Source organism: Daphnia pulicaria, chromosome 6, assembly GCF_021234035.1.
Source record: "Daphnia pulicaria isolate SC F1-1A chromosome 6, SC_F0-13Bv2, whole genome shotgun sequence".
Taxonomy (NCBI): domain Eukaryota; kingdom Metazoa; phylum Arthropoda; class Branchiopoda; order Diplostraca; family Daphniidae; genus Daphnia; species Daphnia pulicaria.
In genome coordinates this window covers 4,084,011-4,109,700 of record NC_060918.1, presented here as the reverse complement: position 1 = coordinate 4,109,700, position 25,690 = coordinate 4,084,011, and the positions used below count along the sequence as shown (strand labels likewise).

The window sequence follows — 25,690 nt, the reverse complement described above, 5'->3', positions numbered from 1 at the left end:
TGAACGGATTTCCCGGTTAGGCAAGTCAAGATAAACTTCGATCTTGCGTAATCAAACCCGATACTGTCTAACACAAATAACCGTCTGGAAATGAAACTAGACAGTGTGCTGGTTGCTGATACTGCACCAATTTCACACAAAGAAGCAATTGCACTTATTGTCACTTTGACAATGTCATCGACGTTTGTGGTTGCCACTCAAAAACATCCTCCTCCAACTCCTCTGCCAGAATAATTTGACTATTTCCCAGACTTTTGGATTTGCCACTGCCGCCTCTGCTGGAACATTTTAAATTCGAAGTGGATTTTGATTTGCCAATGACTCCCCCACCAGGCAATGAATCGACGTCACATCTCTTAAATCAAACCAACAAGGATTCATAAACTGACTGGGGGGGGGGGGGGGGGGGTGTTTGAAGCCAACACTTGACCGCAGTAAGCAAGAACACGAAAACGTCAAGATTTTGGAGTTAGCCATCACTTCAATCTTAAAGAAGAGGAACACGTTCACGTTCAGAAGCAAATTTTCCCGCGGTGGAAATTTCTGGATGGTGTAGGAAAACGGAATGCCTACTACACATGGCCCATTATATTTATTTCCTTCATATATTTAACTTTTATTGTTTGTTATTTGCATAAATTTCTCCTAAGAGGACTCAAGTTTGGCAAATGAAAAACCAATTTAAACGGCACAGTGTTCTTAATCGAATCAATTAGTGGCCAAGAAAGAAAGCTTCCTGTAATTCGTATGTTAATAAGTAAACCGGTCAAACATTTGTCCATGAACGTAACCACATCCCTGATTGCCAACGATTTCCCAATTTTTTCGGCCACCCTAAACTTCTTCGAGATGCCAGGGCGTAAAGCCTAAAGATAAAACAGCAAAAGTTATAGTAAAGCCACTTCTCTATAACATTTTTAGTTAAAAAAATAAAAATTTGCTCCCCAAAATTGAAAACTGTTGTTGGACTATAAAGAAATTGAGTGTGATTCTTTCCTCGAAGTATTTTTCTTTAAAAACAAGGGTCCGTCTTGTGACTTTAGTAAGATGGGGGAAAAGGATGACTCCCCCATCTTCCAACATCTTATTAAGTGTTATACACACAACAGGTGTACGTTTTACTTACACGATAGGTTTCACGAGAAGGGGCGATCCACTGACAGGTGAGAAGACAAGAAGATAGATGAGAGAGGGATTGATCGACAACACTCTCGCTCAAACTCATAATTGGCAAATCTGTCACTATACTCCTACTATCCACTATTCTTCTATTCATCTCAACGAACATCGGTCTCGGAAGTGCTTTCGTGAATATATCAGCCAATTTATCATATGTGTTCTTACAATTTTACTGCTAGTAGTCCGTCTGCTACTTGTTCTGTTATCCAGTGCCATTTTAGTCGAATGTGTTTTGTTCTTTGGTGGAATTCAGGGTTATATGCATCAGTCTCACTGCTCCGTCATTATCACAATACATCGGTAGGCCTACATTCATAACATATTTTTTCCTAGTAGATATTCCATCAGGTAATCAAGCCACGCAGCTGTTTTCCCTCCTTGGCACACTGCTATATACTATGCTTCTGTTGTTGATAAAGCTGTAGTCGGTTGTTTCTTGGTAGACCACGCCACTTGTTCGTCATTGATAAACATTATACTGCATGATGTTGACTTGCAATCCTCTATATCACCAGCAAGCTGCTATATCAAGTCTTCATCAACGTAGCAAGCAAGTTCTTTCTTCTGTCCGTCGACCCAGATTCCATATTCTTTCGTTGCTTTCAAATAGCCAAAAAATTGGTCGAGGGCTTTTCAATGTTCGTTCATTGGGCTTTGGTATAATTCGCAATTCTACACACTGCATAGGCTAAGTTTGGATGTATTTGTAGTGCTATGTTCAGCAGAGCGCCCCTCTCTCCTATCCCTATCTCTACCTCACTCTGTTGTCCTTTACACGCACTAAGATTCACTTTTGGTTCCAAGGGAGTCACTCTAGGAAATCTTGGATCTGAGGTAGTCACTCTAGGGAGTACTTCATTCATTCCGATACTTGTTAATAACTCTATTAGATGTTATTGTGATAGAAAGTATCGGCTGTTTGAAGAAATAAATTCTTATCCTTCAAGACATCGGGTTGTTTAAATAATATTAGTTGATAACATTTAAAACGTGCAGTTATTATTCTCACTCGTTTGTTTATTCAAAACTTTTGTATGGATAGGTTTCTAATAAGAAAATATCAGGATCAAAATTACAAACTTTGACAACATAAATGTCACAACAGTTGCCGAGCTGAGAGTGGCTAAGATTAATGCAGAACTCAATTTTTTGCATTAAAAGAAAACCGGCCTTTCATGCCAATTGCTGTGTATCCAATATAATTAGTCAATCATCAATCGAACGTGATCTCCAAAGAAACCAAGATTCTGGATCACTCAAAGTGAAATAATTTAAAAAATTCATTATTGGATTCTGAGAAAACGACGAAAAAGCTAAATTTTCTATGAATTAGTTTTTTTATAAGCCGATCCGGCGAAAAGCGATCTGGTTATACACCCTCCATCCAGATGAAAGGAGTGGTTGTATGGATCTGGTTATACGCCCTCCATCCAGATGGAAGGAGTAACTTTGGATTTTGGTGATATTTCAGGATTTTCAATCCCAAATAATTCGGGGACTAAAATAGTTAAGATAAAAATTCTGAATTTGGGTCGACCTGATCTGGATTTTCACAGTTCCCTTCCGGATTCCTTTGCCAAAACAGCTTCACCAATTGTGTCCCCGTTGAGATCGATTTTGTTAATAGTAAAATCTGTTCAGTACACTTATTTGTTTTTTTCCCTCCAGAGTGGATTGGTTCTCCTGGTATTTCTGCAAGGGATGAAAATGGATATCATAATCAAGGGAGAAATCGGAGTTGGAGACACCGGAAGGAGAATTGAGGGAATTGGCTAAGTAATATTAATTAAAGTTTCTGCTGCTTGGTTTTTAATTTCTATAGGACATCGTTTTTGTATATTTTAGCTTCAATGTGATACCATTTTTTGATGTACTCAAAAATTAAGAAAGTTATTGTTTTTTTTTTGTTCTGGTAGCAGTAAATATTGGGTAAGCCACCGATCTCATTTTCCACTACTGCGGATATTATCGAGAGAATCCCAGAAGTAGGCGTTTCCTGATTGGAAGTGAAGCTGCAAAAGCCTTTCTACAATGCAAAAAGTGTTATAAATAGGGAAGATGCGAAGCGCAGGTAACCCAAGGTTTTCATGCTTTTGATAAACGCTGCATAAAAATCACTGGGTAGCTCGTTTTCCTCTTGTCAGTAGGAAGCTAGGCAAGAAATGCATCTGTGGTGCTCTTGTATTCACAATGTATCCACACAAGTAGTAGGTGGAATTGGCTTGCACAAGATCCAGCTCATGTGAACACAATGCAAATCGAAATGAAATCTATGTTTTCTGTATGTTTGATGAAATTTGTATTTGGGACATTCCACGCCAAAAAAACCAATCGATGGCCCGTCAAAATTTATATTTGGATAAAAATTGGAGTTAGTATTGAAAAAAAAACAAAGATGTATTGTCTAATTTTGTATTTTTTATTTAATTAGTTAAGGAGTTATTGCGAATTAAAAAACGCATTTTTTTATTTTGCAGTGAAGTCAGAAAAATTGCTAATTTTTATTTTCTCGAATTCTTATAATCTATTTTTCACTCGATTGCATTTTTTAAAAACGTCAATCGATTTCTTATTAGTTCCTTTAAAAAGCTCACGAATTTATTTTATTTTTAGTAAAAAATCAAATTTTTTTCAACTTAAGTCGGCACTGTAGTTGCAAAGGCTTGCGGTGAAACAAATGACAAACGACAGCCACCCACGACATTTCTAAACAAGCCTAAATTTAAAATTTAAAAACAAACCTTTCAACTAAAAAAAATACCTTAAACAATACACTTTTACATGAAACACCTGTGATATTGGACCTAAATGAGATTTCGAGACGCTGGACCTAAGGGTGAATTGGGTTATTATAAATAGTATTTTCTTATTTATTAGTCCACTTCTTAAATTTTACGCGTTATTTTGATCATTTACTAGGGTCAAAGGAAGATACAGGTTTAACTGGTGACTGCGGAGTAAAGGGTGATAGTTGGCCCAAATGTGATAAGGGAGAAATCGGAGTTGAAAACACTGGTGATATTGGACCTAAGGGAGATATAAGGGGGATATGGGTATCAAGGGTGAAATTGGAGTTGGAGACACCGGACCTTATTGTGATAAGGCAAACTTGGGTTACTATAAAAGCATATTTTAGCATTTCAATATTTGGAATGAAATACATTAGTATGTTTAAAAATTTGAAAATGGATTTTGAAAAATAGGAATAAAGGGAGTTACGGGTTCATCTAGTGAAATCGAAAATAAGGGTGGCAGTGCATCCAAAGGTAAAAAGAGAGAAATTGGATTTGGAAACACTGCTGCTGATATTGGACCTAAGGCGATTTGACAAAAATTTAATGCTGACATTATATTTTCCGACATAAAATTTTTTTCAAAGCGTTTTCTGACGACCCTCTTTACAAGAACAAAGAGCTCTGTATCGTTTAATCGGCGAAGACCAACCTTATTGAACTTTTTCTCCCTTCCAATCCAACAGAACTTCCTAGCAATTGAAATAGTCAAGCAATAATTTAAAATATTACTTAGAAGTTTATCTTCGTTTAAACCTCCAATCAGCATACTGAAAAAAAAAAAACAATTTTTTTTGAAATATTTTTAACAACAAAAAAGTAAACATACTAAATCTTCAAGAGTCTAGCTCTAGCTCTCTAGTTCTAGCTCTTGGTTCAGAACCTTTCTTTTAAACCTTCTTTCAAAATTTTCTAAGTCGGCTAAATCGTTCATAGGGAACTTTTCGATTAGGTTATCTACGGCAATGAAACTTTGTTTTTTGTCGCTCGATTCATCTACGACAAACCTTAGCTTCGAAACGAATTCAGTAAGGGCATTAAGTTTGAGTGCCATATCCTCTTGACGTCTCAGCGTTTTTTGACTGTTTTTATATGTTGCAGCTATCATTCTGTAGTATTAGTTCTGATTCAATAGTTCGGATGCTGCTGATGTAGTTCTTGATTGATTGTTTTCTTGCAACTTTAATGATTGCACCTCTTCATTAACACGAGGTCTGTTACTTGATACTTCTTTTGAAAAAAAAAATTGTAATTAAATAAAAACAGCTAAATTTTTTTCGTTACTTGGTGTGTTAGGTGTAACCTGCGAATCCCACACAGCTTCTTCATCAGTTTCGGCTTCTTCTACGATCAGTAGCATTGAAGAAGGTTGAACTGGAATTTGAAAAAGTGTTATTATTCGTTAATGTGTAAATTTATATTGACAATGTATAAATAAAAATAGAATTCTAAAAACCTACTTTTTTCCCAACAACTACTGTGTCTGTTCTTTTTACATGCTGGCTTGCACTCCCAGTTGGAATTATTGGACGAGTTTGGCTATCAATTAATCCGGTTTAAGGGTTTAGGGGTTTCTTGTAATGGTCTTCTTCTTCTTCAGGCAAATCTTCTTCCCGTTGTCTCAATCGAACATGGTAAGTATGAAGATGAAGTCAAAGTTTCTTGGCTGCTGCTAGATGATAAGGACGAATCTTTCAGGAGGGACTCTTTTGCGCCACTGTCACTGCTCTGTGACTCGCCTGAATCAGGAGAATTTCCCGAATCATTCATGATATCTAGATTGAATGTAAAATGTAACTAATTATTGAAAGATTTTCAGCAAATACCGGTTTACCTTTTGTGTACACTGGATCTTCTAGAATTGATTTTCCTGGTCGACGGCTTTCCGTAGAAGTAGGAACTTCTGGAGTAAACATAAAAAAATCTACATTACAGTGAAGGTAAGAAAAATGTTAATAAGTGTAGGGAAATAACTAAATTAATTAATTCACAGAGGGTAATATTTCGGACAATCACGTCATAGAATTATGAGGGATCGAACAAACCAAATTGAAAGAATTAGGTACAAGTCGTAAAGATGTGTTATATAATGAATCATGGTGATATAAAAGATGAAGTCAAACAGAAAATTTCTATACGGATAAAAACATGCAGAGGAAAAAAATATCAAGCAAGCCAAGAAAATGGAGCAACAAGAGAGAAAGAACAAGAAGAAGAAGAAAATGAGGTAATTGCACATTATAAAGAACTAGAAAAAACAAATTTTGCGAGAAAATGAATGAATCTTGCTCTGCCTCAGAATGAAAAATCACCAATCTAATATGAAATGTAAACAAGAAAGTTTTTAAAATTATTGAATAGGGGAGAGCGGGGTTGGATGAGACAGGGGTTGGATGGGGCAGAGGAGTTATCCCATAGAATTAATGATTGGAAATTTAAAAAAAAATTGAGCATATGCATCACACACTTATTAATACGGGGCTAAAAGGAATTTTTCCTGCCATTAGAGGGACTTACATAAGACCCCACTGTCCCATCCAACCCCTGTCCCATCCAACCCCGCTCTCCCCTACATTTTTCGTACACAAACAAAGCTGAATCAACGTTTTGAAGAAAGGGCTCAGCTAAGCCCATCAGCAATGGACAAATCTGGTCAGTGTTCACCAGATCTCTTCACCAGCGGAACCCCCAACCATGCGAAAAATTTAAAAAGATGGGGAGGGCACATCAGAGGATAAAATCTAAAAAAAAATCACAGAAGACGAAGTCAATTCAAATAGCGGTAAAAATGATGATGAGGAGAATACCCTCTGCCAGAGGGTATCCTCATTAAGAAAGAACTTGGGAAGCTTTTTATTACACCAAATGACACTTGATGGAATTCTTATTACCGTGCAATCAAAAGAGAGAAGAACTTGCTTTTTAAAAAACACCAGAAACTAACAGACATCTTCAAGCACTTCAATATTACACCTTTAAGACCTGTGGAAGAAGCATTTTTTTTAGAATATGTCAAAATTATGACACCTGTGGCCAACGCTCTCGACATTCTGCAAGGAGATAACAATATTTCCATTGGATATCTCCTCCCTTCTCTAACTGCATTACAGAATCAGTTAGAGAAGTTAAAAAAAGACAGTGGAATAAAGCACTCGAAAGCATTAATAAATGCCCTTTGCAATGGACTTACTAAACGGTTCAGCCATACATGTTCCTGGATCGAGAACTGCGTTTAGCAAGTATGTTGCATCCCCGTTTTAAACTCTCTTGGATTAAGGGTGAAGATCAAGAAGAAGCCATCATGCTGTTAAAAGATGATTTTCAAGATGAGTGCGACCGGGTTGGAACTGACAGGCCTTCATCTATTTTTAAGTAATTATATTTTTATGAAATTAAAATAATATTGGATTTTATTTGAATTTTTTGATCGTAGCTCAAAAGCAATAACACCGGAGAGCAATAGTGATGACAGCGATGATGAGAACCCACCCAAAAAGAAGCCAAAGAAGGATTTCTTTAAATCTTTATGACCCAAAACGGCCGTAGAAACTGAGGAACTTGACAGATTTTCAAACGAAGGAATTGCATCTACTGAATCAATTTTAAATTTTCCAATTTTAAGCCACTTGTTCTTGCGTTACAACACTGCTCTCCCTTCATCCGCATCAGTCGAAAGGCTTTTTAGTGTAGCTGGAAGCATTTTTAAGCCAACGAGATCAAGGTTGAAGGACAGGAATTTTGAAATGCTTCTTTTCCTCAAAGTCAATGGGTACTAAAAATATAATGTCTTGTAAATTCTAGCTTCAAAAAATAAATGTATTTTGCGTAAGTGGTTTTGTGTTGAAAACGTATGTACTTTCCCCCTTTGCCATCTAGCGGCGAGCGCAAAAGAGATCGCGACCGCGATCGCGATCGTTAGGTGAAATCACGATCGCGATCGCCACCTCGATTGTTTTTTTTTTTCTGTTAATCGGGACCGGGATCGCGATCCAAAAAAAAAAATCGGTCACAACACTGCCCTCTGCAAACTCACGTGCGACTCTCACACAAGAGTCGGAACACGAACATAAAAATGTGATTTATAAAGCTATCAACGGAATAGATGCAATAATTATTTTTTAAAGATGAATTGCATTAACATTTTTGCCCTATCGACCCTATCGATGAATATGATTCGATAGAATCTTTGCAAGAGGATAGAAAACTTATTTTTGGGCCTATAACCTCCAGAAAGTATAGCCAATACCCAGGCTTAACACCAAAGCCTTCTACAGAGCTCCCAGAGAAAATTTAAGTTTATTTTTCATTTTTTTTAAATATTACATTGTTATAATTGAATATTACATCATTCAATCATTACCTTTTCTTACAACTCCAAGCAGGGAATTTTGGTTAACATAAGTCATGATACTGAATTGGAGTAGCGACCATTTCCCCTTTGACAAATTACTACCTCCCTCCTAATATTTTTTCCAGTAGCCTGATTAATAAATTAGTAATAACAGAATTTGTCAATTTATTATAAATTTATTGTCAATCCTATATAATTATAATTGTGGGAGCTTATTTAGCCATAAAAAATTACAGGAGAGACCATTCATAAATGACGTAACCCAAATTTTTTTACCCCCCCACCCTCCTGTAACCCCTTTTCACAAAAGACAAACCCCTTACATTCCATAGCATTTGTAGACCCTGAAAAAAATTTGGGTTAGCTGTTTGTTGATTCATTAATCAAAATAAAAACTAATTAGAGTTAATGGCCATTAAATCTCAAATCAAATTCCTCCTGCCATATATCAGAAAAAATGATCGTCTACGGGAATTAACGGGTTTGTTTCATACTTTCCATCGTATCGCGACCAGGTAAAATTTTCTTTATCCATTCATTTTTCATCTTTTTGTCCGGTTCAAGCCAACATCATCCATTGACGAATTTCTGCGATTCTGACTGGTCTGACTCGAGGGAGAATTTCGAAAAAGTAATCACAATTATTTAGAACCTTCATTTTTTAACAGAATTTTAAGAAATAAATAAATTGAACGAGACATTTGTTCACTACTTGGCAGAAGGAAGCTATTTGTGCCACTACTAACAATAAAACAATAAAATTATTCAATTAAAACAATGTAGTACCTTTACAGAGTTTGTACAGAGTATATGATGTGATACGTGACCAGTTGTTATTGCCTCTACCACGAAACCCACCTCTTTCTTTACCTCTAGAATTATTTCCTCAATCTGCCATAGCTGAACAATTTACCTTTTTCAGGTGGACATGGAACTAACTAGAACCTAAGTCTGTGCTAGAACACAAACAATGTATGACGTTCAAATTTTTTGATTTTTCCAAGGATAAAAACCCGCCGCTAACATTGCAGACGACAAAGAGTGAAGCCCATTCGTACCCCAGAGCCATCTAGATTTACGGACTCCAACTTGACGTTGGGGGAGTCCGTCAAATAGACAAATCGGAAAAAGCCTTGATACTTCTTACTTCTCTCTTCAAACCAAATCATCAACTTCTCAACTTGCTTCCTGAATTTGCTTTCCTGACAAATGGATTACACAGGCTACAAATGTGGAAAGTAAGTAAAAGACAATTTAAAGTTTGTCAGGTTGTAGGCCTACTTTAATTTGTCTTTTTTCTTCTTATTTCTAGATGTCAAAGCACACACAATACAGTTTTTGCCTCATTTATGAAAAGCACTTAAAGTATCGAGAGGTTAATTCATTCATTCTTTCATTTAGAACTATTAAGATTGATTGTGTAACTTACTGATTTTATTTTATTTGAACTGACAACCTCAGATGATGAAGATTCTGACAAGGAAGATACCCCCGTTGTGGAATCCTGTATTCTTGTGGAGACCCTGATGTTGGTTCTGGAAACGACACCAGTGATGTTTCTGGAGAATCTGAAGGTAACATATCATAAATAATCACAAGTTAAAAAATTAAAATTATTTAAATTAAAAACCCAGAAGGAGAGCGCAAGAGAAAGAAGGCCCTACGTACCAAGGAAGCCAAAAAGGCCAAGTTGGCTTTGGAGGCAAACTTGGAGGCAAACTCGGACGAGGACAGCGACCTGTCGAGCGCTTTTTCGGATTGCAGCCTCGACGAGGATGACGACGAGTAAATGGCTATGGGAAAGAGAAAAGGAGGAGAAATTCTAGAAAAGAGAGTCGAAAAATTCAGATTACAGTGCCTATATATGTGTGTGTTTGTGTATGTGTTTAAAAAATGTCTGTGTCTTTCTGTTACCTTCTCTCTTTTTCCATGTATCGTACCTTGTCAGCTTTCTTTACTTTCAAATAAATCACTTGATCTCCACATGCTTTAATGGCAGCATCAAGTTTATCTACATTTAATGTTGAATCTTTGTCTTGTTTCTCCACTTGACTTGGGATTTCTAAACTTGCTTCCTGAATTTGCTTTCAATTGGATTGTTTGCAATTACACAATGGATTACTACACATGTGGAACTAGTAGTTTGTCCAGTAAGTGTTATCTTAAACTGGGTCGAAGAGTTGAAACTAAGGCTCCCGGCGCGTATTAAAGTGTTCGACATGTTAAGCACCACGGCTAAAACCCGCCAGCACAGTCTACAGCAATGGCTGAATGAGGAAGGGGTCATGGTAATTGGCTCCGACATGTTAAAGAACCTTATCAATGACGACAAGGAAATCACTAGTAAGTAAAAGACAATTTTAAGTTTGTCAGGTTGTAGGTTGTACTTTAATTTGTCTTTTATCTTATTATTTCTAGGTGCCAAAGCACACTTCAGTTGGTGCCTCATTTATGAGAAACACCTCAAGTATCGAGAGAGTAAGTTTTTCCTTTATAACTATTAAGATAAATGTGTAACTTACTGACTTACAGCCTCAGATGATGAAGATTCTGACAAGGAATATACCCCCGTTGTGGAATCATCTGAAAGGGAGTTGAGCTGTGGAGACCCTGATGTTGAGTCTGGAAATGAAGGGAAGAGTGATTTTTCTGAAGAATGTGAAGGTAACATATCAAAAATAATCACAAGTTAAAAAATTAAAATTATTTCAATTAAAAACCCAGAAGAAGAGCGCAAGAGAAAGAAGGCCCTACGTACCAAGGAAGCCAAAAAGGCCAAGTTGGCTTTGGAGGCAAACTTGGAGGCAAACTCGGACGAGGACAGTGACCTGTCGAGCGCTTTTTCTGATTGCAGCCTCGACGAGGATGACGACGAGTAAATGCCTATGGAGAAGAGAAAAGCAATGTGGAGAAATTCAAGAAAAGAGAGTCGAAAAATTCAGATGCTGTCCGAGGAAGAACGCTACGTGCAAGCAATTACTGCCCTGCTTACATTTGGGGTATTCAGATACATTGTTCTCCCTCTGTTGGATGATCTGAATGAAAAACGGAAGCTGTATTTCGCAAAAAAAGAAGCTTAACCTGCTGGAACCAAAACTGAACAAACCCCTCCATCGGAGGCTTCTGGAGTAGCCTTACCACTCAATGCAGTTCCAAGTGGTCCAGATCCACCAGCCAACTCTTGGAATCCATGTAAATTTTTTAAAATCTCTCTTTTTCCATGTATCGATGCAATAAATGTCATTTAACCACGACATTTCGTTTACATCATTTCGTCTTTAGTGATAACCTGATGTAGAAGTACTAATAGGTGCATTAGCTGGTGCAAGAGAGGAAGCCACATTTGAACCCCATTCCACACCAAGTTAAAAAATTAAAAATGTTTAAATTAAAAACCCAGAAGAAAGAGAACGCAAAAGAAAGAAGGCCAACCGTACCAAGAAAGCCAAAAAGGCCAAGTTGGCTTTGGAGGCGAACAACAACACCTCGGACGAGGACAGCGACCTTTTGATCGCTTTCTCGGATTGTAGCCTCGACGAGGATGACGAGTAGATGCCTATGGAGCAGAGCAGAGCAATGCAGAGAAATTTAAGAGAAGAGTTGAAGAGGATGAGTCGAAACAACTCAGATGTCAAAAAATTACTGTGTCGAGAATCCGAGTCAGAGCCAGAGCTCATACTCACGGCGGAAGAGGAAGAAGAGTTCCTGAAAAATCTGGCCATGAGTTCGATTAAGCAAGACAAGGCGGTCGAAACGCTCGAAGAGGCGGCTAAGAAACTCGATCTGGTTTCGGAGCCGATGACTCATTGAGTCTTAAAAATTGTATCAATTCCTGTGTTTTGTCGATAATAAAAACACTTGTAAAAAATTAAACTGTGTCTGTCTTTCATTGTACGGTTAACAAATTAAAATTTGTACAAAAAAAAACACAGTTGAACGGGAACACAAACGAAAGAAGAGTCTTCGAAAGAAGAAAGCCAAAAAGGCCAAGTTGGCATTGGAGGCGAAGAACAACAACACCTCGGACGAAGATAGCGATCTTTCGAACGCTTTCTCCGATTGTAGCATCAGCGAGGATGAGGATTATAATGGCAATGGAGCAAAATTTGAATGCCGAAAGAAAAGGAGAAAAGTCGAAAAAAAGTTAAAAGTCGAAGAAATGTCAAAAATTGCTGTGTCTCTTTCTGTTTGTCAAAAACTGCTGTGTCTCTTTCTGTTTCCTTCTCTTTTTTTCTATTGATCTGTAAATCAAAAATAAATTTAATTTAACCACGACCTCGACCACGACCTTCTCAGATACCCTCTCAGCTGGGCATATTGGAAAGAAATGGACTCTGCTTTACTTGGCGAGTTTCCCTGCCTCAACCTCAACCCTCTATCGGCTGGTATAAAAAATAAAAAAAACAAAACATATCGTGGCATCTAGTGGTCGTGATTGAATATAGGTTAAGGGAATCCAAGTCTTCGCGAACAAACGCAGTTTTCTGTCAAATTTTGAAAGAATGAAAATGAAAATTTAAAAAAAATGAATGGAGGATCCAGCTAGAAATCTCGAGGGGGGCCTTGTTAGCAGGGCCACCACTTTTATTATAATTTTTTGTTCGCTATTGAGGGATTTAGCAATTTTATTTGATTCCTTGTCAGTAAAATACCATTTAATTTTTAAACGTTTAAGAATTATGTTTAAAACCTTGTTTAATTCTTATTATTTTAGCCATTCTAACAAAAAATTTACACTAAAAAAATTTGAGTTCAACTTAGTAGGACTTGCTAAAATTTTGATCACCTCATCTGTACTTGGTGATTGGTAATTCTCTTGGTGATTCTATACCACTCCAGGCCACCACTTGTTCTTTTAATAATTCTTAAGTGATAAGGTATGCATAAAAAATATAATAATTAATGTTAGTTAAGACTAGTCTTGTGATTAGAGCGGAAGATTATGATGCGGAATAACCAAGGTATGGATCCTGACAAAGTCAAGTCTGTTCCATCGTAGAAAAACTTTCGTGTAATCTACGTTAGTTTCGGAAGTCCAATTTCTTCCGGTCCTATTTCCGGTCCTATTTCGTCGGGGCCTTTTTGATCGTCTCCACCAATCAGAAAAGTTGGTCGAGTGGTGAGAGAAGTAAACTAGAGGTCAGTATTTCGGTCCTAGGGGAAACCGAACTTGGATTTTGAATGGATTTTGACACCCCCCTTTCGTGCCCCGTCTTTTCATGGACTGGAAGCTTTCACACTGTGAGATCGGCTGCTGCAGAACAACCTGTTGACTTTAGATAAGCAATATCCGACAGTATAATTACCAGGATATATTAGATATGTAAGAGAAAGACAATCACAGTAGTGTATCGTACCGTCAGTGGAAAAAGACTAAGCAAGCATAAATCATCCATAAATAGGATGAATTTTTGAACATCAACCGTCGGTTTAAGACATAGAATACTGAGAAAACAAAAGGGTGGGAAAAATTAGGTTTTACTATGAAAGCAACACTTCCGCTAAACCAATGATCTTATCAAATTGAATCTTTTTTTATTCTTCTTTGACTTGAGTTGGGAAATAGCAGCTAGTCAAACGATACTGAAAATTCTTCGCGATTTCCATCCGACTTTTCCTGCTCAGCTCTAAGTATTTTAAAACAGTCCTTAGACTCATGATAATAAAAACTAGGGCTTAACGCCTTTTAAAGGTCGACGGAGATAGGACCCAGCATTGTCCGCCTTTGTTTTTGAGCAATCAGTGGTATTGTGATTGGATAAACTGTAGATATCACATGATGTATTATTTAAGGTCTTCTCTGTTTGCTGTCGACAATCATCGGTTTTGTGGTTAAATTGACTGCTGGCCTGACAGTAAACATGATTGCTTAGTAGAGCAGATTCATTCAAGTTTCGTTTCTTCGGTTTTTCAGTTTGGGCAGCAAGCATGGATTCGTGCAGTAGCACCTTATTCGTTATTAGAATAACAATTGTTATCGATTTCAGGTAGAGCGTTCCATGTCAGTAGAAAATCATCAAATTGCTCAGAAAGAGTCACTTAGATCTGGTCCACCAAATTGTGCCGGTTGAGGTAGTTAGTAAAGTGCCTGTAGCATGCAAAAAAATACCCTCTAGTGCAATTTCATGTGCTGCATTATGGTGTGGCCGACGAGGAACAAGTAATGGCCAAATTTGTTAAAGAGAATGTTTTTTGATTCAAGAGCGCAGTCTGCTGCTCATAAAGGATAACAAATTTTGTCCACATTTTGGCTCCTGTTTTGCAATGCTGCAAATTCATGGAAATTTTGAATTTAAGAGTGCTAAGCAGAGTGATTTTGAAAATAGAATCCCTGTCACTCCAACTCCTGATGGCTCCGGTATTGTTGTTTTCAATGTCGACCAAAGGGTGTGCAATTTTAAATTTTTTCATTAGTAATGCCAACAACCGGTGTTTTTGAAACACGGTTCAAATATTAAGCTTCAAAAATAAAAAATCATAGCCATTGAATTTGCTTATGTGGTTTTCGTCTTTCGCGCTGAGCAAAGGCATCTTGTATTTATCAGATTGGGGTTGGGAAGAATTAGTATTGTGGGCCCATAACCTGTTTACTTTATTATTATTATTATTATTATTACATTTGTAGAGCACCTATTACAAAATATGACACGAAGTACATACATCATGATCAAAGGTGCTGGACTTGGGTCCGGGTACAAAATTCGGGATATTCAAGTCTGAAGAAGTGGGATTTTAATCTGGATCTGAAAGAAAGGACGGAATCAGATGTCTGAATCACTGGGGGGAGTTCATTCCATAGAAGGGGGGCAATCCTACTGAAGGTGAGGTTTCCACAGCCTTTCTTTTTGGTGACAGGAACATGAAAAAGCAAGACAGACCGGCTCGATCTTAAGTTGACGGAGTGTCAACGAATGGTGATTAGTTCCTTCAGGTAGGTGGGGGCTAAACTATTGATGCATTTGTAGACCAAAAGGATCTAAAATTAATTCGGAGTCTGACAGGATGCCAGTGGAGCTTAGCTAGGTGTGGTGTGATGTGGTCACACGCCTCTTCACTCGCTTGGGCATCCGCGTTGCCGCATTTTGCACTCTCTGAAGACGATTAATAAGTTCTTCAGGCAGGCCAGCAAACAGAGCATTGCAGTAATCGAATCTTGACAGTACAAAGGCATGCACACGTACTTTGGTCGCAGTGCGGTTGAGAAGCCGACGGATACGCCCGATAGATCTAAGATGAAAACTGGCCGTTTTTCAAACACCTCGCAAATTCCTCTCCATCGTGAGCTGAAGGTCGAGGGTGACTCCAAGATTCCGTACCGAGTCAGATGGAGTAAGACAGCAGCTTTCATTGGGCAGCTTGAGGTCGAAGCTGGGCTTCCTCTTCGCTCTGGTGGAGTAAACAAGCAGCAAATCAGCCTTGTCATCGTTGAGTTTCAGCCGATTCCTAGTCATCCAGTCCCTTGTTTCATCCAAGCACCCACAGAGCCGGCAATACGCAGCCGATTGACCATCAGACGGGAATTCAACTGAGAATTGAGTGTCATCCACGTAGAAGTGAGAGCGTACACCATGGCGACATGCAATGTTGTTTACAGGAGCCGTGTATGATGTGAAAAGAAGAGGTCGAAGAACAGAACTCTGGGGCACACCGGTCTTGACAGACGCACTCATTGATGAAACACCATTGACGAAGACAGACTGGAATTGGTCAGAAAAATAATTCCAGTCCAGAGCCCCATCAATGACTCCAAACTGGTTGGAAAGCCAGCCAAGAAGTATTTGGTGATCAACGGTGTCGAAAGTAGCACTCAGATCCAACAAAACAAGAGCAGAACAGTTGTCACGATCGACAGACAGTAGAAGATCATTGAAGACCCGAACCAGTGCAGTCTCGGTCGAATGACCAGAGTGATACGCAGATTGGACGGGCATAAAGAGATAATTGTCAGTGAAATGGGTTACAGTCTGCGTGGCAACAGTGCGCTCGATGAGCTTGGAAATAAGAGGAGGAAGATTGGAAATTGGACAGTAATTCAAGATACAGTCCGGATCAAGGCCAGTTTTCTTCAGTAAAGGGGTTATCTTAGCACTTTTAAGGACAGTAGGCATATGACTAGAAGACAGTGACAAGTTAAAAATGTGAATAATTGGAGAGGCAAGAACAGGGATTACTTGCTTGAGAAGAAAAGTCAGAATTGGATCCAAGCAACAAGGTTTAGAGGGGGAGTAATTTATCATTGATGGCAGTAAAAGAAACAGGGCGAAAGGAACAGAACTTTTCACCAACAAAAGAAAGCGGGATGTCCTTGGAGTCACCAACAGGGATAGAATCCAGTCCACTCCAAATATCCAAAATCTTTGCCTGGAAGTAGGAGCCCAGGATATTCAAAATCTTTTCAAGCGATTTGTGCTGAGGCAGCGTGATACGTCCTGCTTCCGCGAAAGGAACTGGTTGAGGAGAAACAACAACGCCCTTCGATCATTTTAAGATTCTGAGATCTTGGTACGAAGATATGAATTCTTTGCCATTCGGATCATTGTTGAGAGGGTATCCCGAACCTCCAGCAGTATTTCCTTGTAGACAGTCAGCTTACGCAGTCTCTATCTTCTTTCTGCTCGTCGGCAAACTTTTCTCGCCTCAGCGATCTCATAATTGAACCAGCAGACACAGGCGAAGAACCACTGACTGTGAAGCAGAGCCTCACATGTCGAAGCTGGTTCGGTTTTACAGTGAGAAAACACCATAGCTGTGGCTGATCTTCAGGAAGACATTGATTTACTAAAAGGATTTGTCTGTGATCGGTAGTTTTTTAACGTTAATTAAGTTAAAATCATTTATAATAAAGTTTTTTTACAGGAAATGAGAGACAACAGAGCAAACGTTAGTTTGTGGTCGGATAAGCGACTAATACGTCAATGAAAATTTTGCTAAAATTTTTTATCTGCCACCGATACCGGTTAATAAGAGTTGTTTACCATCACGTCATGTATATGAATTCTAAACTTGATTTGTGTTATTTCAGCTATTATCGATTTCTGGAGTTGGGCGTTTTTTCGATCAATACCTTTTACTTCCATCATAACGCCTATTGATTCGCCAACAAACAATTTTACATTTGTCAATGTAGGATCGGTACTGGCAGCCGAATCATCCAATGAAAAGAGTAACAGACAAACACTTCATACAATCCTTGACGAATCTAGTTTGTAGAGGTTAGACGGCCCAAGTGCTATGCACTTTCAGCAAGAAGTAGTGCTCTTCCGCTGGAAAATTTTCCTGCGTGTAGTTTGCAGAGGTCGGATGGCCCACAATTTTTAAACGATTATAGTCTTCCTTCACATCCTCCGCCAAAAAAATTTGATCATTACCCAGACTGGGATTTGCCACTGCAGCCTCTGCCGAAACAAAATTAGCTGCTGAAAAGTTAAGGCTAGTTCTTAAGGGCCTGCTGCTGTGTTATGGTGTTTGTTTATTTGGCAAGAGACTATGCGTCGAATTCTTCACAATCCGGCGTTACTCTCGTTTACGTTGATCGAAAAAGCCCAGAAAAAATTGTGGGCTGCGGTTGCCCATTAGGGAACTTCTTATACAACTCGTTTCGTTTGACCTTCTCTGCCTCGTCGACCAGTGCGGCTCACGCCATTCCTAACTGCGTCTCGTGCACCGTCTCACGGGGAGTTGGGTGACAAAGACTTGCTCGACATACCAACGGAGACTCCAGACACTTTCGGCGTTTGGGGCCTGACCTTCAAGGACTCTAAATTTCGAACTTCTCTTATCCTACAATTGCGCTTTGTCATTGCTTACGATCTTTCCATGTATCTGGAAATCGTGTGACCAATCCAGATGTTAAATGGTGAAACCAGAACAATTAAAAATCTTTGAACAAGTACTTATTTTCAATTTTATTTTTTTCATTTTCAACATTGGCGACGACGAACAGCCCTTTTTAAAATGAGGTGTGTATTCGCCGAAGGCGAATGTTACCAATACCGTTTAGTAATTTTAAAAAACAACATTTGCAAAAAATGTATTACATTGGGCAGAAGAAAAGTTGTTTACAATAGCGTTGACACCTTCTTCCGGGGCTCAACAACTCAAATGAAACGAGTTTACGAAAACACGTGCAGTTGTGGAGCGACGAAAAGAAAATTGATATAGGGTGCACTGTTTCAATGAGGTCAATACAAATGGGCTTTTGAAACCTCCGTCTTCTCTGGTTGATGACGAAAACTCTCAGTGAGCTCCATACAATCCGAACGACAGCTCGGTTACGACGACCACGTATACAACTGGGAAGGAACCGAAGTCACGAGTTGGAAGCCATGTCGACGTCTTAATCATGGGGATGGGAGAAAACCCTTTGGTAACTAGAGTTTGGATGTAGAGAAAGCGAGGAAACTGCAATCTGCCTAACAAAATAAACTTCTTATCGTCGTCTTTCATACCGTCATTTAAAACTGATCGACCCCAAGGTATCGTCTGGTACATTTCTTATAAATGTAGCTCGGTATTAATTTCATTTAAATTGCTATTCTTATTGCAGTTTTCGCCAGCGCCATCGCTTCAACATCAGTTAGCGTAGTCGCTTCAGCATCGGTTGCCGCGGACCTGGCTACAACTGCTGTCAGTGCCGTCGCCTCAACACACAGTCAGAAATCCGAGCACTTTTGTGTCAAGAAGGGTTGTGATACCTGAAGAAAGTAGGTCTTATCAAAAAGTTAGTCAGGAAAGAGTGCCAACAGCACCTAGAAGAAACACTGGTAGAACGTGCATCCTCACTAGCACACCATAGAACAATTCTTTAGAGCAGGATTGTCCCAGAAGTAACGCTAAGGATTCTGCTTCTCGTTGCAAATAACTAGAAGAACGCTAAGTACAAAGAGAATAGTGGATCTGTGACTGAGTCCGCCGACAACTTTGACTTAGATATCAACCTATTCTATCGGATAGCAGCACTTCCGTCACCAAAGAGGACTCGCACAAGAAGAGTTGTAAAAGGAGTCAATACGACCGATCTTTAATTGTTCTTTATTTTTTTATACTATTAAGTTTCCTAGTTTCTTAAATTTGGTCTGTCTAGTTTTTTTATCCTATTGTCAAACGTAGATTTTGCATTAAGAATAAAACTTTTTGTCTAAACATACTTAAACTATACTTTTTCTTAAAGATCACATAAAATGAACAAACTAACAATTAAAAAAATTTAAACTGGTTATTCATAGCATTTATAGGGTTACACCGTGTAACACACACACTGTCTGGTCTTAAATCGCGTTTTTTGTCCAGTCAAAAATTTACGAAATTTCAAATTCATATTACTCATCTTTCTTGTCAGATATACCAGTTATAGCGCACATTACGATAATTCTGCTCTTGAAAAAAATCTAAAAAATTCGTAACCGTTAAAAAGTTATGGTCTAACAGCGAATTTCGTCCGAACTATCAACAGTCTCCCCTTTACGATTTCTTATATTACAATATGATTTCTTATTCTCAGGATCTTTTTTTTGAAGATTCACTCAGCTCGTCATTGGATACATTATAACATTCCATGTGTAACCTCGTTGGGAATCGATTAAGTTCCAGTAAATGAGGCTACAATTTACTGTATTTTAAAAGTGATCCATTAATAATTAACTTGCTTTATATCAATAGTTTTTACGTGACCGTTCAATTAACAGCCCACCTGTCATCTCATCTAACAGTTAACGGGAACAGCTAAGTGCTTTTAACCACAGAAATCTCAATAATTGTGAGTTTGAATTTCACTCGCTTGAATCATACACTTGCTTATGGTATATTTTATTCCTGGAATGTAGATCATGTCTTACCAAACAGCTCACATAAGAGTTTACGTCAGCATTCTCAACAGCAAACTAGTTTTAACAATAGAGACATCAACAATTGTGATTTTAAATTTTATAATTGCTCGAATCATGCACTTTCTAACTGTTTATTTTCTTTAATATAGATCACGTCTCACTAGGGAGATCACCAATCAGTTCAAATCAGCATTCTCAACAGCAAACTAGTTTGGCACCCATTTCGAGAACATCGATCCATAAACGAAATTTAATTGAGGAGACAAGATCGGATAATAATTCCTTGTGTGTTTCTACCAGGATGTGTGACGTTCAGGTCAGTGACGTTCAGGCCAGCGACATTCAGGCCACTGGCCTGAACGGGAGACATTCAGGCCAGTGCCAGGGGACTTTCAGGCCAGTAAGATATAGCCAACCCCTTTGCCATAATAACTATAGCCTTTTATGAATCACCCTCCTACACTAAAGAAAAAGGGCAGCGAAATTTATTGAAATAGTCTGTGATTTTAAATTTTAGTTGAATAGCAAGTTAGGAAGTGTATCATGAACTTTTTAAACCATTACCTCCATTACTATAAAATACTTGAACTTTACCATACACACGACGGTTCTGTAATGTAAATCTTTATCTGACGGATTTTTTTATCCTCATCAAATTTACGTTCGATTTCGCATGTCAGTGAGAAATTTTAACTCGGGAAAACTTTCAGAGATAAGATGTCGTCTCAGATAAAATTTAAAAGCTTCATGTGAATTGAAGAGCTCGCTTACTACCTATTCTTCCAATCAACAACCCCATCATTACTTTGTATCTATTTTTTGTTTTGTTTTTGTAACAATTTTCTTTTGTTTTTGGTATTTTCTGCTCAAAATTGTTTTGTTGGGACTTGTAAAGAAAAACTTCCCTAAATGCTAAAACTGACTTAAACTGCCTTGGCAGAAAAAAAATACCCTTTCCCAACTTCTAAAAATATTTCTAAAAACGCCAAAACAGGGTATGTAAAGACTCAAGACTTTGAAAATGAAAATGTACCTACTGCCGCCACTGGCCTGAAAGGATTTGGACATTCAGGCCAGTGGCGGGGACTTTCAGGCCACTGGCCTGAATGTCGCTGGCCTGAATGTCACTGGCCTGAATGTCCGGGACCCTTTCTACCATCATAAAGCACCCGGTAATTATTTTAAGATGTAATTATAAAATGTATCCAGAAAATGATTATTTAATGTTTTCACGACGATGTAGAATGAAGAAATGTCCACGACATGTCCATATCTTATTTGATCTGTTTACCATGGCTCATCCTCCTCTTTGCCCAATATATCTTCAATTATTCCCGTATGCCTAGTCTCTTATTGGCATTGGCTTTGCCAAAAACATTGTCTTGTTTTTTTTTTAAATTCTTCTTTTGTTTACACTTTACATTAGAATTTGAACACACTTTACATTCATATTAGAATGATGGATCCTCATTCTGAGCAAAAGCAAGAGTCATGCAGTCATGCAGCAGTGCTTTTTCAATTCTTTCATCATTTGCATTAGGTATTTTAGGGGGTTTGCATTTGGTGGTTTGCATGCCTTCACTGTCTTCTCTCGTTTCCATGCTCTTTTGTCTCTTGACCCGCTTCATACCCTTCTTTTTTTGCATATTTTTCTTTATTTTATGAGGTTGCTCTTGTGTCAATTAAAACTTATGCCAATCCTCCAGAGACACCGAAGCCCAGTTATGTGGTGAATCATATATGGCGTCCCCCTTCCAGCTGCTTGACCACTAATTAAGAACAGAGTAGACCGCATGATTGTTATCAAAAGTAAGTTTGTATTCAGAATTCATTAACTTTGCATCTTAAAAGATGCACATGTATGAACAAATTGCTTCAATGAGAATTCTCCGACATCTACGATTTTGCTGACGATGACTGTGGAGGCGGAAATGAGGTGGGGGTGTAGGCTTAATTTTTTCATTTTCTTCTCTGTCCTCTTCTAGATTTGCAGATTTGCTTCGCTTATTCTTGTGCGATCTGTAATCCAACTTTAAACCGCCTCAGTTATATCTTAATTTTCCATCGTGTACTGTTTGGCATCTTTTTTCTCGGCAAAATCCTCTTTAGGCGTTTTATTCTGACCAGAACTACCATATTTGCTACACGGCAAAAATATATAGGGCTAAAAAAAATACGTGAACAAAGGCAATTGTTTTCAAGTGGTTGCCGACTCTTTTTCCCCTGGTTCAGTTGATGGGAAATCGGGGAAAATGGAGAAAAATGGGAAAATTGGGGAAAATGGGGAAAAAGGGGAAACAAGGGGAAAATCGGGGAAAATCGGGGAAATCGAAAGAACCTTTGCAGAGGATAATAGCGTTCTGAAAGTCACCAAAAGTCACACTGTCAAGGTTTGTTTAATTGGATTGTTTATTATTCTAAAATTAGGTATTTTTGTTTTTTCTTATTATATACTTCAGGGTTGAATTTTATTCATTTGATAAATATTAATCGTATTTTAGGGAAATGAGCTTCGAAGTAGACGTGTATGATACACTTAAGACGAATGGACTAATGTTGGCTCCCCATTGTGAAAATAATAAAATAACTTGGCTACAACTACATTCAAACTAGTGCAAATTGAAAGCCCTGAATCCCTAGAAAAACTATCAAAAACATTTTTGGTGAATGTGAAATTTATAAAGCCTTGTCGGAGGAAGAAAAGAAAGGTTTGCTTGGCCAAAGGTGTTGGAAGCAACCATCGTACACTAAGTTTTTAACCTGGTGAAGAAGATTCGCAGAAATCCATTAAGACCTTTTGCTGGGCTCTTCTTTGAAAGATGCCATTAATTTATTTATCTCCTAACACATCTGAACAAAATCCATCGTTCAGCATGAAAAGTTCAAAACAGACTGGACATTCTACTGGTTCTACTGGTTCTAATTTTTACACAACAGCAGTCAGGAAAACAAAGAAGCTTTGGACATCATATAGGCAAATCCATTTCTGCTCACATTGATGATTAGTGTAACAGAAATGTTATGGTTGTCAAGTATGACCCTGAAAACTACGAATTGAAAGCAGGTGCTCGTATTCGTTGCCTTATTTTTCATTAGACCTGGAGCTACACTTTAGGATTGAAAAACTATTGTAAGATTAGCAAATTTACAGAGCACATTCAGAAATTAGGAACTTCTGGTATATATTTATGAATTTAACTGTTGAGTGATGTTATTGGTCATGATGGCTTTAAAAGTATTTTTTACAGTTGGTGACGAAACTCCTCAGGCATATTTATTCGATCTAACAAAGAAATCAGTCATCAATGACAACGATGAAAACTCTGGATGATAGCTCTGGTATGTTATCTTGATTGCTATTATGCGTTGTCTATTCTGTTACTATCATTACTATGTTGCTGACAACAGCTGTTAATAATTTTGATTACAGGTGGGAAACGTAGGAAGAAAACCGTCATGGAAGTCGAAAAGCAAGTCAAGAAGACCACAAAATGAAACAAATCCGATAATGAATGGGTTGTAGAAAATGGTTCGAAGAATAAATCCAGCGACTCGGACAGTGAGAAACCATCTGACGATGGTCGAAAGTAGGAAATGCTGATTCTAACAATTATCAATCAAAAGAAGTTGTAAAGTCTGGAAATACATCACGTTACCATTGTTTTCCTGCTGAATCCTCTGCTTCTGTCATTTCTGGACGTTCTGGACTTAAAATAAGGATGAAAAAAAAACTAAAATGCAACGAAAACAAACCAAGGTGTGAAAAAAAAAAGAAAACAAGCCATAATGAGGGCTGGTGCCTCTGATATTTATGAAACTTACATCGAGAACCACTTCAAGATCCTCGACGAAATATCTCTTTTCTCAAAGAAGAATGAGGTTTTATCAGAGCGACTTAAAGAAATGGTTGCGAAATACCGGAAGCAGTTTGAGTTCTTTAGTTTTGGAGAGACGCAAACACAAGAAGATATTGATTCAATGAATCTCCTGAAGCGAATGATGAGTCAATACATGAAACAATACGGAAAGAATAAAAGAGAACGTCGTTACGAGGACAGTGTGCTTTCCGACTTATCCATTAACTCATGGATTCATGGTGGACACCATGCATTCAGGATCCTCCATGACAACTTGCCTGGAATATTTCCTTTGCCCAGTGTTGTCCAAGAAAAATTTGCACAGTACAACATTACGTGTATGCCAGGTATGAGTTAGAAGAGATCGGATTTGTGTGCTATTTTGATTTCCTGCTGTTGATTTCTTTGATACTAATCTATTTTTTACACATTTAGAAACCATATAATTGGACACGTTGTTGTAAATTATTAAGTCGAACAAATTGCCGATGAAATGCACAGTGTCAGTCGACGCAACTGCTTGCATCCAAAAAAGGGAATACCACCCTAGGTACAATTCAATACTGGGCGGCAGCCTTCAACTTGAAAAAAAAACGGGGTTACCTGATCCCGAAGGTGGTCTAATAAATTCAGTTTCCGACGTAATGAAATATTTCAAGCAAAACGAAGCAGCAAAAGTTATTTTTATTATCATGGCTCAACCGCTAGCATGACTATATTTTAAAAATGCCTAAAAACAGCAGGACTTGAATTGGAAGCTAATAGATCAAATGCCGACTCTAGTGAAATGAAGTGCATGTTGCAAAACGCGGGACTTGAAATCTAGCTTTCTTGCTATCCCAAATATACGGACGGATATCGATTCTTAAAGAATTGCTCAGGATTATTCGTATCCTGAGACAAATTAAATGAAAATTAATTTTTTTAAATCAATCAAACGGTGGACTAATATTGTTTTGACTTACAGATTATGCAAAAAAAATTTGAATAGGGAGAAATTGTCAACCCTTAAATGGATCTTCAGGCAGCAGAAACCGTTCCAGAAGGAGGGAATGTTGATTCAAAAGGTTAGTGTACCTGTAGGAATGAATGTTAAATATCTATTAAAATTAATTTTAATTTTTTTTGAAATATGAAGGTAATCCCAAAAGAAAAAAAGCCCAAAAACAAAGAAAGGAAAGAAGCTACAAGATTTCAAACGCCAAAAACAAGACAATCAAAACGATGTTGACGGAGCTGATATGCACGTTTTCTCTGGTGATGAAGGGAAAGAAAAGTTTTCCGATAAATTTTCTGATTCTTGTAGCACAGATTCAGATTCTGATTATAAAGTATTTTTTTCGAAAAATTCCCTTATACCTTCTTGAAAATGCAAACTTGAAAATTTAAATTTATAGATTTTTGCTGTTGGCCCCCGTTTGATTGGAGAAAATTTCACGCGATGGAAATGAAATAATAAATACACAAAACATACCTCCTGGACGATAATCGGCTCCGTCGTCGACTCAGATTTCTGGCGTAATATCCATTGCAATAATCAATCCATCCAATAATCTCCAAAAGTTCGTTTTCCCTACGCTGTAAAGTTCCTTTTTAAAAAAAAATTCGGAAATTGATAACCATCTTATTGTTAATCCAAGTAACGATGAAAATGATGAGGAGGAGGATACCCTCTTCAACCTCACG

The 25,690-nt window shown here is 37.9% G+C and overlaps 1 protein-coding gene and 2 long non-coding RNA genes across 5 annotated transcripts; 1 reads left to right on the top strand and 2 right to left on the bottom strand.

The window, feature by feature from the left end:
• Nucleotides 1-5,462: 5,462 nt before the first annotated feature.
• Nucleotides 5,463-10,516, bottom strand: LOC124342469. Of its 2 annotated transcripts, none has more exons than XR_006918830.1 (5): nt 10,237-10,369; nt 9,991-10,144; nt 9,776-9,890; nt 5,806-5,874; nt 5,463-5,746 (listed from the first exon to the last, which is right to left on the bottom strand). XR_006918830.1 is itself a non-coding variant. In XM_046795465.1 (5 exons), the coding sequence occupies exons 1-5, from the start codon at nt 10,251-10,253 to the stop codon at nt 5,734-5,736; spliced, it is 339 nt and encodes a 112-aa protein (XP_046651421.1). In that variant the 5' UTR covers nt 10,254-10,516; the 3' UTR covers nt 5,463-5,733. The 2 variants fall into 2 exon arrangements, 1 of the variants encoding a protein (XP_046651421.1); XM_046795465.1 differs by having other exon boundaries at nt 9,991-10,115; nt 10,237-10,516.
• Nucleotides 9,805-10,343, top strand: LOC124342503. Its single transcript, XR_006918884.1, has 2 exons — nt 9,805-9,896; nt 9,957-10,343. It is a non-coding gene; the product is annotated as an uncharacterized LOC124342503 (long non-coding RNA).
• A 570-nt stretch (nt 10,517-11,086) lies between the features above and the next one.
• On the bottom strand, nt 11,087-12,877 carry LOC124342502. Of its 2 annotated transcripts, none has more exons than XR_006918882.1 (3): nt 11,966-12,877; nt 11,760-11,878; nt 11,087-11,205 (listed from the first exon to the last, which is right to left on the bottom strand). It is a non-coding gene; the product is annotated as an uncharacterized LOC124342502 (long non-coding RNA). The 2 variants fall into 2 exon arrangements; XR_006918883.1 differs by lacking the exon at nt 11,087-11,205 and adding an exon at nt 11,580-11,641.
• Nucleotides 12,878-25,690: the final 12,813 nt, after the last annotated feature.

Excerpts from the sequence above, each read along its gene's own strand:
- LOC124342469 (XM_046795465.1), bottom strand. Across the intron at positions 9,891-9,990 it reads TGGCCTTTTTGGCTTCCTTG|ATTCTCCAGAAACATCACTG; the intron begins GTACGTAGGGCC and ends TGTTACCTTCAG. Across the intron at positions 5,875-9,775 it reads AATCTTCATCATCTGAGGTT|AAGTTCCTACTTCTACGGAA; the intron begins GTCAGTTCAAAT and ends TGTTTACTCCAG.